The sequence below is a fragment of the Mustelus asterias genome, chromosome 3 (assembly GCF_964213995.1).
Source record: "Mustelus asterias chromosome 3, sMusAst1.hap1.1, whole genome shotgun sequence".
Lineage (NCBI taxonomy): Eukaryota > Metazoa > Chordata > Chondrichthyes > Carcharhiniformes > Triakidae > Mustelus > Mustelus asterias.
This window is the reverse complement of record NC_135803.1, coordinates 86,735,825-86,755,129: the sequence shown is the minus strand read 5'-3', so window position 1 is coordinate 86,755,129 and position 19,305 is coordinate 86,735,825. Positions and strand designations below refer to the sequence as shown.

Sequence of the window (19,305 nt, the reverse complement as noted above, 5' to 3'; positions counted from 1 at the left end):
CCCCCTACCAATAAACGCCAAGACACCATATGCCTTCTTAACAACCTTATCTACTTGATTCCCAACTTTCAGGGATCTATGCACACATACACCTAGATCCCTCTGCTCCTCCACACTATTCAAAGTCCTCCCGTTAGCCCTATACTCAACACATCTGTTATTCCTACCAAAGTGAATTACCTCACACTTCTCCGCATTAAACTCCATCCGCCACCTCTCGGCCCAACTTTGCAACCTGTCTAAGTCTTCCTGCAAACTACGACACCCTTCCTCACTGTCTACCACACCACCGACTTTGGTGTCATCAGCAAATTTGCTAATCCACCCAACTATACCCTCATCCAGATCATTAATAAATATTACAAACAGCAGTGGCCCCAAAACAGATCCCTGAGGTACACCACTTGTAACCGCACTCCATGATGAATATTTACTATCAACCACCACCCTCTGTTTCCTATCCGCTAGCCAATTCCTGATCCAATTTCCTAGATCACCCCCAATCCCATACATCTGCATTTTCTGCAGAAGCCTACCATGGTGAACCTTATCAAACGCCTTACTAAAATCCATATATACCACGTCCACTGCCTTGCCCCCATCCACCTCCTTGGTCACTTTCTCAAAAAACTCAATAAGGTTAGTAAGGCACGACCTACCTGCCACAAAACCATGCTGACTATCACCTATCAATTCATTACTCTCCAAATAACTATAAATCCTATCCCTTATAATTTTTTCCAACATCTTGCCGACAACAGAAGTGAGACTCACCGGTCTATAATTCCCGGGGAAGTCTCTGTTCCCCTTCTTAAACAATGGGACAACATTCGCTAACCTCCAATCTTCTGGTACTATACCAGAGGCCAACGACGACCTGAAGATCAGAGCCAGAGGCTCTGCAATCACTTCTCTTGCCTCCCAGAGAATCCTTGGATAAATCCCATCCGGACCAGGGGATTTATCTATTTTCAGACCCTCCAGAATATCCTGCACATCCTCCTTATCAACTGTAATACTGTCTATTCTACTCCCCTGCAACCCAGTGTCCTCCTCAGCTATATTCATGTCCCCTTGCGTGAACACCGAAGAGAAATATTGGTTCAATGCTTCACCAATCTCCTCCGGTTCCACACATAACTTCCCTCTGCCATCTATAACTGGCCCTAAACTTGCCCTAACCAACCTTCTGTTCTTGACATACCTATAGAACGCCTTAGGATTCTCTTTAACCCTATCCGCCAAAGTCTTCTCATGTCCCCTTTTAGCCCTTCTAAGCTCGCTCTTCAACTCCCTCTTAGCCAATCTAAAGCTTTCTAGTGCACTACCCGAGTGCTCACGTCTCATCCGAACATAAGCCTCCTTTTTCTTTTTAACCAACAAAGAAACTTTTTTGGTGCACCACGGTTCCCTAGCCCTACCAATTCACCCCGACCTCAACACTAAACCTCCATTGGCTACTGCCACGCCCAAGGCTCAAATCCTCAAACAGCCCCCATCCGCAGGATACCTGAATATTCGACTCACCTTTCCATCTCCTGTTATTTTACCAACAAAATCAACTGGACATTTCTCCCGATCACAGACAGCACGGAGAAATGCTGAGTCATTCGACCGCATAAGGAGTGCATTTGTCTCCTGATACTCCGCTCCCCACAGCTCCAGCACACTCAGGGTCGGATCCCCCACCTTAAATCACAGTCAATATATTCAGGAATCATATACAAATCCAAGTCACATCATCCAAGAGCATGACATATGCATGGAGGCATAGGGTAAAGCTAAAATTACTTAATGATTCCTTGGTACCAGTATTTAACGAGGAAGAAGATGCTGACAAAATATCAGTAGAATATCAGAGATGGTAGAGATAATAGATATGGTGAAAATTGATAACCAGGAGTAATTAGAACAGTTTCTTTGCTTCATGTACATAGGTTACATGCTAGTATCGCACACTGCGAAAGGAAGAGGGGGTGGTGATAGCAGAAGAACTGGCCAAAAGCTCTGAACCTTCCCTAGATATGGGGAAGAGCACACAGGATTGTAGAGTGGCAAATGTGACACCCTTATTCAAGAATGGGTGTAAGGATGGTCCAAGAAACTGCGGGATAATTAGTTTAACATCAGTGGTGGGTAAGGTTTTAAAAACAATAATCAGAGAAAAATATTGTTACACATATAGAGCTTATAACAATGTTCAGAAACTGTTTCTTCGAGGTATAATAGAGTCGTGAAGGAGGTCACGTGACCTGCGCCAAATTCTGCTCAACAAGCTAGGGAGCACAGAAAATGTGGAACACAGTGACACTTGTTGGGAAGAGGCTGCTTGATGGTGACACTGTGAGAGGTGAGAGCACAATGAGGATAGGAGCGAGCGAGTCAGACAGCAAGTGATTGAATCACTACGAGATCAGTGAAAGGTGACAGCACAGCGAGGATAACAAGGAAAGTGACAGAGAGAGTGAAAGAGAGAGGGAGGCAGTAAAAGCAAGAAAGAGAGGGTGGAGCGCAAACGAGAGAGCGAGGAGGAGTGAGCAAGAGGGAGAGAATGAGTGACAGAGAAGAAGGAAGAGAGAGACAGAGAGAGCAAGGGAGAGAACAAGTGAGCGGAGGCAGTGCTCAGTGAACATAGTCAGGTGCAATATCTGAACCCACAGCTCTCAGTTCAGTCTTGTGCTGCCAACATTTGATGCGATCGTGCTAACAATACACACATTAAAAATGTACTCACCTTGAATTTGCTGGTGTAAATCATGGCCCCAGCAGGCTCACTCAACTCCTTCAACACATTACCTACAGGACAGAAGAGATCAGTTTTACAAAGCACGTGAAATGCAAGATAATAAGATCATGGTAAGACCAGAAGATGTGGAGATGCCGGCGTTGGACTGGGGTAAGCACAGTAAGAAGTCTCACAACACCAGGTTAAAGTCCAACAGGTTTATTTTGTAGCAAATACCATAAGCTTTCGGAGCACAGCTCCTTCGTCAGATGGAGTGGATATATGTTCTCCAACAGTGCACCGACACAGAAATCAAGTTACAGAATACTAATTAGAATGCAAATCTTTACAGCCAGCCAGGTCTTAAAGGTACAGACAATGTGGGTGGAGGGAACATTCAACACAGGTTAAAGAGATGTGCATTGTCTCCAGACAAAACAGCTAGTGAGATTCTGCAAGATCAGGGGGAAAGCTGTGGGGGTTACTGATAATGTGACATAAATCCAACATCCCGGTTTAGGCCGTCCTCATGTGTGCGGAACTTGGCTATCAGTTTCTGCTCAGCGACTCTGCGCTGTCGTGTGTCGTGAAGGCCGCCTTGGAGAACGCTTACCTGAAGATCCAAGGCTGAATGCCCGTGACTGCTGAAGTGTCCGCTCGCTCGCCCGCACACGAGGACCATGGCTGGGGTGCAGAGAAGGATCAACTTAATGCAAGGTAGGTCCATTCAAAAGTCCGGTGGCAGCAGGGAAGAAGCTGTTCTTGAGTCGATTGGTACGTGACCTCAGACTTTTGCATCCTTTTCCCGATGGAAGGTGGAAGAGAGAATATCTGGGATGTGTGGGGTCCTTAATTATGCTGGCTGCTTTGCCGAGGCAGCGGGAAATGTAGACAGAGTCAATGGATGGGAGGCTGGTTTGCGTGATGGATTTTGCTACACTCACGACCTTTTGTAGTTCCTTGCGGTCTTGGGCAGGAACCATCCCAAGCTGTGATACAACCAGAAAGAATGCTTTCTATCGTGCATCTGTAAAAGTTAGTAGGGTCGTAGCTGACATGCCAAATTTCTGCAGTCTTCTGAAAAAGTAGAGGCATTGGTGGGCTTTCTTAATTTTAGTGTTGGCATGGGGTGGGATCAGGACAGGTTGTTGGATCTGGACACAAAATCTTGAAGCTCTCAACTCTTTCTACTTCGTCCCCGTTGATGTAGACAGGAGGATGTTCTCCTCTACGATTCCTGAAGTCGATGACAATTTCCTTTGTTTTGTTGACATTGAGGGAGAGATTATTGTCACTGCACCAGTTCACCAGATTCTCTATCTCATTCCTGTACTCTGTCTCGTCATTGTTTGAGATCCGACCCACTACGGTAGCGTCGTCAGCAAACTTGAAAATCGAGTTGGAGGGGAATTTGGCCACACAGTCATAGGTGTATAAGTATAGTAGGGGGCTGAGAACACAGCCTTGTGGGGCACTGGTGTTGAGGATGATCGTGGAGAAGGTGTTGTTGCTTATCCTTACTGATCGTGGTCTGTGGGTTTGGAAGTTCAAGATCCAGTCGCAGAGGGAGGAGCCATGGCCCAGGCCATGGAGTTTGGAGATGAGTTTCGTAGGAATAATGGTGTTGAAGGCTGAGCTGTAATCAATAAATAGGAGTCTGACATAGGTGTCCTTGTTATCTAGGTGTTCCAGGATTGAGTGCAGGGCCAGGAAGATGGCGTCTGCTGTGGACCTGTTGTGGCGGGAGGTGAACTGTAGTGGATCCAGGCAGTCCGGGAGGCTGGAATTGATTCGTGCCATGACTAGCCTTTTGAAACACTTCATAATGATGGATGTCAGAGCCACCGGACGATAGTCATTAAGGCATGCTGCTTGGCTTTTCTTTGGTACTGGGATGATGGTCGTCTTCTTGAAGCAGATAGGGACCTCAGATTGTTATAAAGAGGGGTTGAAGATGTCTGCAAATTCCCCCGCCACCTGTCCCTGCAGGATCTGAGTGCTCTTCCGGGTATCCCATCCGGGCCAGTCGCTTTCCGTGGGTTGACCTTCGAGAAAACTGCTCTGACATCTGCAGTGGTGATCTCAGATACAGGTTCATCTGAGGTTTCCAGGGTGGAGGGCATGCTCTCACTGACCTAGTTAGCAGGGTAAATGTGCGGGATATGGGAAGAGGGCCTGGGTGGGATTGTGGTCGAATGGCCTCCGTCTCTACTGTAGGGATTCCATGATTCTCTGAATTTGGTGTTTGTAAAATTATTTTAAAAACTGTAAAATGCTAAGAGGTGAAAATATTAAAAAGGTAGTTCTTTTTCTGTGCTTGGAAAGTTAAAAGAAAAAAGCAGGTGCATATGGTGCCAGTACACAGAATGACTGGATCGGCCATAGAAGACAGAAGGTAGCAGTGGAAGGGTGCGTTTCTGAATGGAGGGCAGTGACTCGTGGCGTTCCTCAGAGATCAGTGCCGTTTGTAATGTATATACAGTGCGGCCCCGTTATAACGCAATGGTTGGGGTCCATAAAATGTTATCGCGAAAAAAGCGGGGTCGCACTAAATTGGGGTTCAAGGAAATCAGCGTTCAATCTTACCCAATGTTGACCTAACATCCTAAAACACCTATTATCGCCCTATTTGACCCGTTTTTTGCACGTTTACCATCTGACAAGTAAATTACCTTTTAATTAAAGAATTCCGCAAATAAATCGTTGTTGTTACAGTCGAAATTAAAACACAAATTAATTTTTAGTAAAGCTTTTTAATAAACAAAACAAGTTTATTTCTTAAAAAAGTGATCGAGTGTTCCTTGCTTGAATGTCATTTCGCTGGCTGCAAGCGAAATCTGGAATGCTTCTGAGTTGGAGGACTTTTATGTGGTCCACCTCCTGGGTCTCCAGAACCGGTACACTTGCCTCCGCCGGTGCTATAGTTACGTTACGGACGATCTCAGCGTCTGTCAGATGCTCATATGTTGGGCATTCGTCGTCGGCAGGGTGCCACTGGTGCAGCTCTTTGCTGCATTCAGACAGCTTCTCTGCCTCACGCACATCTTCCTCTGTGAAGCCGTACAAATCTGGCTCGTCATCATCTTCCATGGTGGATTGGCATGATGAAAAGGCTGGCCCCAGACCCTTTTCCCAGCATTTCTCTACACATGACGAGCTGACTGGTGGAGCATGGTGGGAACAGCGGGGCGAGCGAGATTTCCCACTCATGAGCAGAAAAAAAAAGGTCCAATGATTCATCGCGTTATATCCAAATTCACGCTAAATCGGGGCACGTAAAATCGGGGTTCCACTGTATGTATAAAAATGATTCGGAGGAAAATGCAACTTGTTTGATTAGTAATTTTGTGGAAGACACAACGGTTTGGTGGAATTGCGGATAGTGATGAAGACATCAGAGGATACAGCAGGATATAGATTGGTCGCAGACATGGGTGGAGAAATGGCAGATGTAGTTTAATCCGGACAAAAGTGAGGTAATGCATTTTCGAAGGTCTCATACAGATGGGAAATATACAATAAATGGCAGAACTCTTAAGAGTATTAATAGCCAAAGGGTGTACAGGTACACAGGTCACTGCAAGTGGCAATGCAGGTGGAGAAGGTAGTCAAGAAGGCATACGGCATGCTTGCCTTCATTGGCCGGGGCACTGAGTTTAAAAATTGGCAAGTCATGTTGCAGCTTTATAGAACCTTAGTTAGGCCCGCACCTGGAATATATTCTGGTCGCCACACTACCAGAAGGATGTGGAGGCTTTGGAGAAGGTACAGAAAAGATTTACCAGGATGTTGCCTGGTATGGAGAGCATTAGCTATGAGGAGAGGTTGGAGAAACTTGGTTTGTTCTCACTGGAACGACGGAGGTTGAGGGGCGACCTGATAGAAGTCTACAAGATTATGAGAGGCATGGATAGAGTGGATAGTCAGAAGCTTTTTCGCAGGGTGGAAGAGTCAATTACTCGGGGGCATAGGTTTAAGGTGTGAGGGGCAAGGTTTAGAGGAGATGTACGAGGCAAGTTGGCAAGTTTTGTTTTTACAGAGGGTGGTGGGTGCTTGAAACTCACCCCTGGGGGGAGGTAGTGGAAGCAGATACAATAGACACTTTTCAGGGGTGTCTTGACAAATACATGAATAGATTGGGAATAAAGGGATATGGTCCCGGGGAGGATAGGGGGTTTTAGTTCAGGCGGGCAGCATGGTCGGTACAGGCTTGGAGGGATGAAGGGCCTGTTCCTGTGCTGTAATTTTCTTTGTTTGCTGTAATATTGTAGGAAAGGCCAAGCAGCAGGGTTGTCTTGGCAACAGGCTGTTTTTGAATTTTAGCCCGTCAGTTCAAGTTAGGCACGTAGATACCAAGCACCTATTCGATTTGAAATTGATGTTTTGGTAACCTGAGAACCAATCATATTATGGGAAATGTCATCAGGGGTATAAAAGACCCTGCAGTGGCATAAACAGGGAGAGCACCTGCCACCACTCACAGCTTTCAGAGTGAGAGAGAGAACTGCTGGCTCTCATTGCCTCATTTATGTCTTGCAACAAAGCCTCATCTCGATAGCAAAGAAAGAAGACAGAATATTCTGGAAGAGGACAAATCTGGTTGTAATTTAGAGAGTGACTACATAGAACATAACAGCGCAGTACAGGCCCTTCGGCCCTCGATGTTGCGCCGAACAGTGAAACCAATCTAAAGCCCATCTAACCTACACTATTCCAATATCATCCATATGTTTATCCAATGACTATTTAAAAAACATTCCATTTTTTTGTTCATAAGTGGGAATTGTATTTATCAAAGCAGCATTCCATTAGAATCGTGTTTTATTCGGTTTGCCAGTAGTTTAGTTAACCTGTTCACTGTTAGTTAGATAAATAAAGTGTTATTTGTAGATTTTACAGAAAGTGTCTCAGGTAGTTATTTTGATTTAACCACTAAAAGTTGCTGAAGATCAGATCGCACTCTTTTAACAGATTATGATGCAAGGTACTCCTCTTTGAGTGGTTTGGTGTTAGTTCTCAGAGAGGGGAGCAACCTCCACTTCATTATAGATTGGGTGCTCGAGTCCTGGATTTGAACAGTCCTAGATCTTTAAATAAACCTTAAGTGAGAAATGGAAGATCTGTTCACCGACAACAACCCGGTTAAATCAAAAGTGGGCAAATGGCTCTTAGCATTGCTAAAGAGGTTCTGGGAGTTGAAGATGCTTCCAAAATCTGCCAAGAAAGTTTAGAAAGACAGAAAAAGACAACACTTGTAGAATTGGCAAACAGGCTAAAATTTTATTTGACCAGGGATAATAGGAAAGCTGAAATTGTAATGGAGATAGCCAAGCATTTAGGTATATTAGAGAAAGTCAAGCGCAGTGGAGTTAGAAAAAAACCAATTGTAAATGAAACGAGTTGAGTTAGAAAGTGAACTTAAAAGGCTGGAGTTCGAAAAAGAGAGGAAACAGAAAGGAAGGCCCTAGCCGAAGAAAGAGAAGGAGAAAGATTGTTTGAGTTGGAAAAGATGAAGTTGGAATTTGAAGCAAAAAGACTTCAAATGACAGAAATAAAAGTACAAGGTGGAAGTGATGGTGAGCAAGCTCAGCATAGCCAATCACCTGGTTGGGATATATACAAACATGTCCAAACATTACCAAAATCTGATGAAAAAGATGCAGAAGCCTTTTCATTTCCTTTGAGAAATTGGATACACAGATGAAATGGCCAGAGGAGGTGTGGGTAATGTTAATTCAGACCAAGTTAGTAGGCAGGGCGACTAAGGTGTTTGCAGCACTGTCAGAGTTGGTGTCAGGAAAATATGAAGTAAAAAGGTATTTTGAGTGCCTACGAATTGGTACCAGAAGCATATAGACAATGATTCAGAAATGTAAGGAAAGAAGCAGGTCAGGCTTATATTGCATTTGAAAGAATTAAACAGAGCAACTTTGATAGATAGGTTTGAGCATTAAAAGATAGAAAAGACATATGAGGCTATTAGAGATATTATTCTGTAGGAGGAGTTTAAAAACTCACTTCCAGAAGTGATAATAACTCATGTTGAGGAACAAAACATTGAAACGGTGAGAAGTGTTGCAGAGATGGCAGATGAAGGTCCCCCATGCAAGACTTCTTGAGAAAGTGAGAGGGCATGGGATCCAAGGGGCTGTTGCCTTGTGGATCCAGAACTGGCTTGCCTGCAGAAGGCAGAGGGGGCTGTGGAGGGGTCTTTCTCTGCATGGAGGTCAGTGACCAGTGGAGTGCCCCAGGGATCTGTTCTGGGACCCTTGCTGTTTGTCATTTTCATAAATGACCTGGATGAGGAAGTGGAGGGATGGGTTGGTAAGTTTGCTGACGACACCAAGGTAGGTGGTGTTGTGGATAGTTTGGAGGGATGTCAGAAGTTGCAGCGAGACATAGATAGAATGCAAGACTGGGCGGAGAAGTGGCAGATGGACTTCAACCCGGATAAGTGTGTGGTGATCCATTTTGGCAGATCCAATGGGATGAAGCAGCAATATAATATGAACGGTACCATTCTTAGCAGTGTAGAGGATCAGAAGGACCTTGGGGTCCGGGTCCATAGGACTCTTAAATCGGCCTCGCAGGTGGAGGATGCGGTCAAGAAGGCGTACGGCGTACTGGCCTTCATTAATCGAGGGATTGAGTTTAGGAGTCGGGAGATAATGCTGCAGCTTTATAGGACCCTGGTTAGACCCCACTTGGAGTACTGCGCGCAGTTCTGGTCACCTCATTACAGGAAAGATGTTGAAGCCATTGAAAGGGTGCAGAGGAGATTTACAAGGATGTTGCCTGGATTGGGGGGCATGCCTTATGAGGATAGGTTGAGGGAGCTTGGTCTCTTCTCCCTGGAGAGACGAAGGATGAGAGGTGACCTGATAGAGGTTTACAAGATGTTGAGAGGTCTGGATAGGGTAGACTCTCAGAGGCTATTTCCAAGGGCTGAAATGGTTGCTACGAGAGGACACAGGTTTAAGGTGCTGGGGGGTAGGTACAGAGGAGATGTCAGGGGTAAGTTTTTCACTCAGAGGGTGGTGGGTGAGTGGAATCGGCTGACGTCGGTGGTGGTGGAGGCAAACTCGTTGGGGTCTTTTAAGAGACTTCTGGATGAGTACATGGGATTTAATGGGATTGAGGGCTATAGATAGGCCGAGAGGTAGGGATATGATCAGCGCAACTTGTGGGCCGAAGGGCCTGTTTGTGCTGTGGCTTTCTATGTTCTATGAATACATATCGCTGCATAAATTGAAAACTAGCTTCCGACAGCAATTTTATTCCGTGATGGATAGAAACTAGGAAACAGGGAGATCCTTCAATGAAAAACAAAAAGTAGATCACACTGGGAACAGTTTACCACATGTGAAAAAAGACACCCAAGAGGGTGGAAGAAGTGAAAGACCTCAGGTGTTTACACTGTGATAACGTGGGACATAAAGGTTGGTTGATTAAGAAAGGCACTGGGAAAAATGATGTGATAAAAGATGCTCAACCAGTGGGATTAGTTAAAACTAAGGGAAATCTCGAGAAAGCTGAGCAGCTGAAGGAGAGTGCACAGCCGAAGCATGGGCTGGATAGTAAGATAGCGCACAATCTTTTCAAAGACTGAGAAGTCTTTGGCACGTAGGATCAAGGAAAACCATAAAGCTTTCTATAGGTATGTCAGGGGTAAAAGAATGACTAGGGTAAGATTAGGGCCAGTCAAGGACAGTAGTGGGAAGTTGTGCGTGGAGTCTGAAGAGATAGGAGAGGCACTAAATGAATATTTTTCATCGGTATTCACACTGGAGAAGGACAGTGTTGTTGAGGGGAGTACTGCGATGCAGGCTGTTGGACTGGATGGGATTGAGGTTCATAAGGAGGAGGTGTTAGCAATTCTGGAAAGGGTAAAAATAGATAAGTCCCCTGGGCCGGATGGGATTTATCCTAGGATTCTCTGGGAGGCTAGAGAGGAGATTGCAGAGCCTTTGGCTTTGATCTTTGTCTCATCATTGTCTACAGGAACAGTGCCAGAAGACTGGAGGATAGCAAATGTTGTCCCCTTGTTCAAGAAGGGGAGTCGGGACAACCCTGGTAATTATAGACCAGTGAGCCTTACTTCTGTTGTGGGCAAGGTTTTGGAAAGGATTATAAGAGATAGGATTTATAATCACCTAGAAAGGAATAATTTGATTAGGGATAGTCAGCACAGTTTTGTGAAGGGTAGGTCGTGCCTCACAAACCTTATTGAGTTCTTTGAGAAGGTGACCAAAGAGGTGGATGAGGGTAAAGCGGTTGATGTGGTGTATATGGATTTCAGCAAAGCGTTTGATAAGGTTCCCCATGGTAAGCTTTTGCAGAAAATACGGACACATGGGATTGAGGGTGATTTAGTGGTTTGGATCAGGAATTGGCCAGCTGTAAGAAAACAGAGGGTGGTGGTTGATGGGAAATATTCATCCTGGAGTTCAGTTACTAGTGGTGTACCGCAAGGATCTGTTTTGGGGCCACTGCTGCTTGTCATTTTTATTAATGACCTGGATGAGGGCTTAGAAGGAAGGGTTAGTAAATTTGCGGATGACACTAAAGTCGGTGGAGTTGTAGACAGTGCGGAGGGAAGTGGCAGGTTACAGGGGGACATAGATAAGCTGCAGAGCTGGGCTGAGAGGTGGCAAATGGAGTTTAATGCGGAAAAGTGTGAGGTGATTCACTTTGGATGGAGTAACATGAATACAGAGTACTGGGCTAATGGTAGGATACTTGGTAGTGTGGATGAACAGAGGGATCTGGGTGTCCATGTGCATAGATCCCTGAAAGTTGGCACCCAGGTTGATAGGGTTGTTAAGAAGGCGTACGGTGTGTTAGTTTTTATTGGTAGAGGGATTGAGTTTCGGAGCCAAGAGGTCATGCTCCAACTGCACAAAACTCTGGTGCGGCCGCACTTGAAGTATTGCGTACAGTTCTGGTCGCCGTATTATAGGAAAGATGTGGAAGTTTTGGAAAGGGTGCTGAGGAGATTTACCAGGATGTTGCCTGGTATGGTGGGAAAATCGTATGAGGAAAGGCTGAGGGACTTGAGGTTGTTTTCGTTAGAGAGAACAAGGTTAAGAGGTGACTTAATAGAGGCATACAAGATGATCAGAGGATTAGAAAGGGTGGATAGTGAGAGCCTTTTTCCTTGGATGGTGATGGCTAACACGAGGAGACATAGCTTTAAATTGAGGGGTGATAGATATAGGACAGATGTTAGAGTTAGGTTCTTTACTCAGAGTAGCAAGGGCGTGGAATGCCCTGCCTGCAGCAGTAGTGGACTCGTCAACATTAAGAGCATTCAAATGGTTATTGGATAAACATATGGATGATATTGGAATAGTGTAGATTAGAGGGGCTTTAGATTGGTTTCACTGGTCGGCGCAACATCGAGGGCCGAAGGGCCTGTACTGCGCTGTAATGTTCTATGTTCACCTGTGTGGATATGGTTTACTCAGGTAGAACAGGGGAGTAGGTAAAGAAGTTAAAATATTGAGAGATACGGGAGCTAGTCTGTCTCTGGTACTAAGAGATGAAAATATTTGCACTCCTTCTGAAGTATTGCCAGAGAGAGTGGTAATCTGTGGAATAAATGGAGTAGTAGTAGTCATGTTCTCCTGTGTAACATAAGGCTAGAAAGTCCAATCAAGACTGGGAAAGTGATAGTGGGAGTGATGGAAAACTTGGCTATTCCAGGAATACAGTTTATCCTTGGAGGCAATATAGCTGGATCACAGGAATGAGTGATGCCCATTGTAGTGGAAAAGCCAAAAGAAAATCAAGGAATTGAGGAGTTAAAAGAAAAATACCCTGGAATTTTTCCGGTCTGGGTGGTGACAAGATCCCACAGCCATCAGTTAAAACAGGAAGGGAGGACAAAAGAGAAAGATGAAGGAGTTGAGGTCCAGTTAGCTGATGTTCTGTTTGATGAGATGGTAAAGGAAAAACCTAAGCAGGCAGAGGAGCTTAATTCTGAAAGATTAATGGAGTTACAACAGGAAGATGAGACAATAAAGCATTTATATCATAACGCCTATACAGAAAAGGAATCGGAGAGTATTCCAGAATTATGTTACCTTAAGGATAAAATCTTAAGGCGAAAATGGAGACATTGGCAGGTTAGTGCAGATGAGAAATGGGTGGAAGTTTACCAGATTGTGTTGCTGGTAGAATATGGACAGGAAGTAGTGTGGGTAGCACACAAATTACCTGTAGGAGATCATCTTGGAGTGAAGACTCAGGCTAAGATACAGAAGCATGTTTATTGGCCTGGATTGCATAAAGATGTGGTTGAAATTTGCTGCATCTGTCATACATGTCAGATGGTAGGAAAGCCACAGGCAGCGATAAAACCAGCGCTGTTATTGCCAGTTCCCACATTTAAAGAACTTTTACACGGGTTATAATTGATTGTTTACGTCCCCTCCCTGAAGCCAAATGGGGGAAGCAGTATTTGCTAACCGTAATGGATGTATCCACCAGGTTTCCAGAGGTAATTCCTTTACGGAATATCAAGGCAAAAAAGGTTGTGGAGGAGTTGCTTTCTTTCTTTGCCCATTATGAATTACCCAGGGAAATTCAGTCAGACTAAGGATCCAATTTTACTGCCAGATTATTTAAGGAGGTCATGGATAGTTTAGGCATCAGACACTTGATGTTGAGTGCGTACCATCCTGAATCACAGAGAGCATTGGAAAGGTGGCATCAGACCCTAAAGACCATGTTGAGGGCTTATTGCCAGGATTACCCAAATGATTAGGATAAAGGTATTCTCTTTGTATTATTTACTATTAGAAATAGTAAATATTACTCCAAATGAATCGACTCAGTTTACTCCATTTGAATTGATATTCAGACACGAAGAAAGAGGACCTTTGAAATTAATTAGGCAAAAGTTGGTAGGTCTGAAGTCAGTGATCTCAGAGTTGGATTATGTATCTAAGGTGAGAGAAAGATTAAACAGGGTGGTGAAATAGCTGGACAACATTTGAAGGTGGCCCAGCACCTAATGAAACAAGAAGCAGATAAGAAATCTAAAATTCATATGTTTGCCCATGGGGATATGGTGCTATTACAAGTGGTAGGAGATCCCTTCAAAGCAAAATCTAGTGGTCCCTATCAGATTGAGAAGTTAAGTCAGGTGAATTTTAAGTTCATAAATTCATAAAATATAGGAGCAGAATTAGGCCATTCGGCCCATCGAGTCCACTCCGCCATTCGATCACGGCTGATATGCTCCTCATCCACATTTTCCTGCCTTCTCTCCTTAACTTTCAACCCATTATCAATTAAAAATCTGTCTAATTCCTCCTTCAATTTACTCACTGTCCCAGCATCCACCGCACTTTGGGGTCATGAATTCCACAGATTCACAACCCTTTGGGAGAAGTAGTTTCTCCTCAACTTTGTTTTAAATTTGCTACCCCTTATCCTAAGACTATGACCTCTCATCCCAGAATGTTCCCCAGCGGAAGCATCCGTTCCACATCTACTTTACCCATACCTTTAATCAGGCCGGTGAGCCTGACGTCAGTGGTAGGGAAATTATTGGAGAGGATTCTTCGAGACAGGATTTACTCCCACTTGGAAATAAGTGGACATATTAGCAAGAGGCAACATGGTTTTGTGAGGGGGAGATTGTGCTTCACTAATTTGATCGAGTTTTTCGAGGAAGTGACGAAGATGATTGATGAGGGTAGGGCAGTGGATGTTGTCTACATGGACTTCAGTAGGGCCTTTGACAAGGTCCCTCATGGCAGACTGGTGCAGCAGGTGAAGTTGCATAGGATCAGAGGTGAGCTGGCAAGATGGATACAGAGCGGGTTTGGTCATAGAGGACAGAGGGTGCGTTTCTGAATGGAGGGCTGTGACAAGTGGTGTTCCTCAGGGATCAGTGCTGGGATTTTTGCTGTTTGTAACATAGATATATATATATATAAATGTTTTGGAGGAAAATGAAACTGATTTGATTACCAAGTTTGCGGATGACACAAAGGTTGGTGGAATTGCGGATAGTGATGAGGACCATAGGAGGATACAGCAGGATATAGATCGGTTGGAGACTTGAAGAAGAGATGGCAGATGGAGTTTAATCGGACAAATGTGAAGTAATGCATTTTGAAAGGTCTAATATAGATGGGAAATGTACAGTAAATGGCAGAACCCTTAAGAGTATTGATAGGCAGAGGGATCTTGGTGTACAGGTACACAGGTCACTGAAAGTAGCAATGCTGGTGGAGAAGGTAGTCAAAAAGGCATACGGCATGCTTCCCTTCATCGGCCGGATTATTGAGTTTAAAAATTGGCAAGTCATGTTGCAGCTTTATAGAACCTTACTGAGGCCGCACTTGGAATATAGCATTCAATTCTGGTCGCCACACTACCAGAAGGATGTGGAGGCTTTGGAGAGGGTACAGAAAAGATTTACCAGGATGTTGCCTGGTATGGAGGGCATAAGCTATGAGGAGAGGTTGGAGAAACTTGGTTTGTTCTCACGGGAACGACGGAGGTTGAGGGGAGACCTGATAGAAGTCTACAAGATTATGAGGGACATGGACAGAGTGGATCGTCAGAAGCTTTTTCCCCAGGGTGGAAAAGTCAATTACTAGGGGGCATAGGTTTAAGGTGCAAGGGGCAAGGTTTAAAGAAGGCAAGTTTTTTTTTTACACAGAGGGAACTCGCTGCCGGGGGAGGTAGTCGAAGCAGATGCGATAGTGGCATTCAAGAGGCGTCTGGACAAATACATGAATAGGATGGGAATAGAAGGATACGGTCCCCGGAAGGGTAGGGGGTTTTAGTTAAGTCGGGCAGCATGGTCGGTGCAGGCTTGGAGGGCCGAAGGACCTGTTCCTGTGCTGTAATTCTCTTTGTTCTTGTTCATCATCATCTTGAATACCTCAATATGATCTTCCCTCATTCTTCTAAATTTCAGAGAGGACAGGCCTTAACTGTTCAATCTCTCTTCATATGACAAGCCCCTCATCTCTGGAATCAATCTAGGGAATCTCCTCTGAACTGCCTCCAAAGCCACTACATTTTTTCTCAAATAAGGGGACCAAAACTGTGCACAATACTCCAGGTGCGGCCTCACCAATGCCATGTATAGTTGTAACAATACTTCCTTACCTTTATATTGTATTCCTTTAGCTATAAATGCCAACGTTCCATTCGCTTTATTATCTGCTGTACCTGCATGCTAGTTTTCTGTGACTCATGAATGAGGACACCCAGATCCCTCTGCACCGGAACACCCTGAAGTCTCTCCCCATTTGGATAAAAAGTCGTCTTCCCATTTTTGCAACCAAAATTCATGACCTCACACTTACCAATCTGACACATTTTGGCCCACTCCCTTAACCTGTCCATATTCATTTGTAAGGTTCTTATTTCCTCATTGCAACTTACTGGCCCGCCTATTTTTGTGTCATCTGCAAATTTGGCTGCAGAGCCTTCTATCCCTGTATCCAAGTCATGAATATAGATTATAAATAGCTGGGGTCCAAGGGTCGAACCCTGTGGCACCCCATTACTTACTTCTTGTCATCCAGAAAAAAACCCATTTATCCCAACTCTCTGTCTTCTGTCCATCAGCCAGTCACCTATCCAAGCTAATAAATTACCCCTAATCCCACATGATCAAACCTTGTGAATTAACCTTTTGTGCAGCACCTTATCAAACGCCTTCCAGAAGTCCAGATATACTACATCTACAGGATCCCCATTATCCACTTATCTGGCAAACATGCCAGATAGGGAAAAATGTATAGGGTATGTCATGTGAACGGGGCGGCACGGTAGCGCAGTGGTTAGCACTGCTGCTTCACAGCTCCAGGGTCTCGGGTTCGATTCCCGGCTCGGGTCACTGTCTGTGTGGAGTTTGCACATTCTCCTCGTGTCTGCGTGGGTTTCCTCCGGGTGCTCCGGTTTCCTCCCACAGTCCAAAGATGTATGGGTTAGGTTGATTGGCCAGGTTAAAAATTGCCCCTTAGAGTCCTAAGATGTGTAGGTGAGAGGGATTAGCAGGTAAATATGTGGGGGTAGGGCCTGGGTGGGATTGTGGTCGGTGCAGACTCGATGGGCCGAATGGCCTCCTTCTGCACTGTAGGGTTTCTATGATTCTATGAACATGCTAAAACAGTACAATGACAGGGAAAGGGAACCGGAGAAACAGGTATTAGTTACTGCCATTTAGCGTGAGGAATCAAATCCTGATGATGTGGAGTTTGATGTGCCTCAGAATAAATTGAATAATGAAGTCCTTAAGGAATGGAATAGGGTAGTGAGCTATCTGTCCCAGGAACAGAGAACTGAATTAAAAGACTTGTTACAGTGCTATGATGACCTATGTCGAAATAGAGTGGGGAGGACTAATGATTAGTACGAGGTTGACGTAGGGAATGCTGTTCTGATAAAAGAACACCCCTATCGGCTTAATTCCCTCAAAGCAGCACAGGTTCAGAAGGAAGTGGAAGTAATGCTACAAGAAGACATCATAGAACTGAGTCAAAGCAAGTGGAGTTCGCCGATCATGTTGGTCCCCAAACCTGATGGTACTCAACAGTTTTGCATAGATAATTGGAAGGTCAACGCTGTGACTAAATCTGATTCAAAGAACTAAGAACAAAGAAAATTACAGAACATGAACAGGCATTTCGGACCTCCAAGCCTGCACCGACCATGCTGCCTGACTTAACTAAAACCCCCTATCCTTCCGGGGACCACATCTCTCTATTCATGTACTTGTCAAGATGCCCCTTAAAAGTCACGACTGGATCTGCTTCCACTACCTTCCCTGGCAACAGGTTCCAGGCACCCACTACGCTCTGTGTAAAAGATCTGCCTCGTACATCTCCTTTAAACCTTGCCCCTCACACCTTAAACCTATGCCCCCTAGTAATTGACGCTTCCACCTTGGGAAAAATCTTCCTCCCTTGTAATGATTTGTTCTAAAGGGTTTACGCACCCCTCCAAGACACCATCAATTGACAGTTAAATGCTAAATTAGCAACATTTAAAAGGCATCTGTATGGGTACATGAATAGGGAGGGAATAGAGGGATACAGATGAGTAAGGGTTTAAGATTTTTCTTTAAGTTCAGTTAGGGCATCATTTTTGGCACAGGCTTGGAGGGCTGAAGGACCTGTTCTTGTGCTTTATTTTTATTTGTTCTTTGTAAGACAAAGCAAAAGATCTGAATACTTGCTCTGTTACTCTCATGGTTAATCTTCTCGCTTTTTTATCAGTTTTTGGTCATCTTTTGTTGGTTTTCAAAACTTGCCCAATCCTCTGGCTTACCACTAATCTTGGCTACATTGTATTTTATTATTTCAGTTTAATACATTCCTTAACTTCCTTGGTTAACCATGATTGATTTATGCCCTTCCTGGAAGGTGATAACTCCTCCAAACAGACTATACTAGAACAGAACCTAAAACCCCTTCCCACTGAATCCCACTGCACTCCATCCCAATGGATCCAAATTCCTCCTTACTCTCACTGTGCCCAATGCGAAAAGAATATAAACTCCTCCCAGGAGCACAAGGTATAATATCTTCCATCATCCCATTTCCATCACTAGGGTGTCCAGCATATCCTATTTGAGTTCCAATGTGCATTCAGTGATTGCAACCAGCCCTGGCCTCTAGGCTGAAGTTACCTCTCACGTACCATTGCCTCCAGCTCCCTGGTCATGAATGCTACAGATGGGGTTATGGTGCTGGCATTCTATGCAGGCTCGCAGAACTCGGTTCATCTTCTGCTCCATCTCAGGATCACCTCGTTGCACCGCCCCGAAATCCAGCTCTGATGTGTTGTCTCCCTGCACCTGGGTGGGCAGAGCATGGAGGAAACAAAGTAACTACAAGAGAATTTGGGGTTGCCTCTCCAAACCCCTCCCCCAAACACTGTTCACCGCTGCTGCTCACTGCACCTCAACAATAATTGCACTGATACTTACCTGGATCGAGGAGGCTGCCCCTCCTCCCACTCCAATTCGATAGACTGGGCCCCCGATCTTCACCACCTCCATTTCTGAAATCAGAGCTTGGGTCAGTGAAGGAAGTCAAAATGCACATGATAATAGACAAGGCAAATGTCAAAGCAGATTATCAAAGTACAGATTACAATGTGATCAGCACACAGCACTCAATGCACGGGCCAGCGGGCTCCGCACATGGGCCAGTGGGTTCCGCACACGGCACCCGATACACAGGACAGCGGGCTCAGCACACAGCACCCGATACACAGGGCAGCGGGCTCAGCACACAGCACCCGATACACAGGGCAGCGGGCTCAGCACACAGCACCCTACACACAGGACAGCGGGCACAGCACCCGATACACAGGGCAGCGGGCTCAGCACACAGCACCCTACACACAGGGCAGCGGGCTCCACACACAGCACCCTACACACAGGGCAGCGGGCTCCGCACACAGCGCTCCGCACACGAGCCAGTAGGCTCTGCACACAGCACCCAATACACTGGACAGCAGGCTCAGCACCCGATACAGAGGACAGCGGGCTCAGCACACAGCACTCAATACACAGGGCAGCGCGCACAGCACACAGCACC

The 19,305-nt window shown here is 45.2% G+C and overlaps 1 protein-coding gene across 3 annotated transcripts in view; it reads right to left on the bottom strand.

Moving 5' to 3' along the window:
• Positions 1-19,305, bottom strand: part of pfas (phosphoribosylformylglycinamidine synthase) — a 314,140-nt gene that overhangs the window by 184,365 nt on the left and 110,470 nt on the right. For all 3 annotated transcript variants that reach the window (XM_078209284.1, XM_078209285.1, XM_078209283.1), the window contains exons 12-15: positions 18,690-18,763; positions 18,401-18,557; positions 2,735-2,796; positions 1,528-1,689 (exon numbers count right to left, since the gene is read on the bottom strand). In XM_078209284.1, coding sequence (XP_078065410.1) covers positions 1,528-1,689; positions 2,735-2,796; positions 18,401-18,557; positions 18,690-18,763 — 455 coding nt within the window. The remainder of the gene's footprint in view (positions 1-1,527; positions 1,690-2,734; positions 2,797-18,400; positions 18,558-18,689; positions 18,764-19,305) is intronic.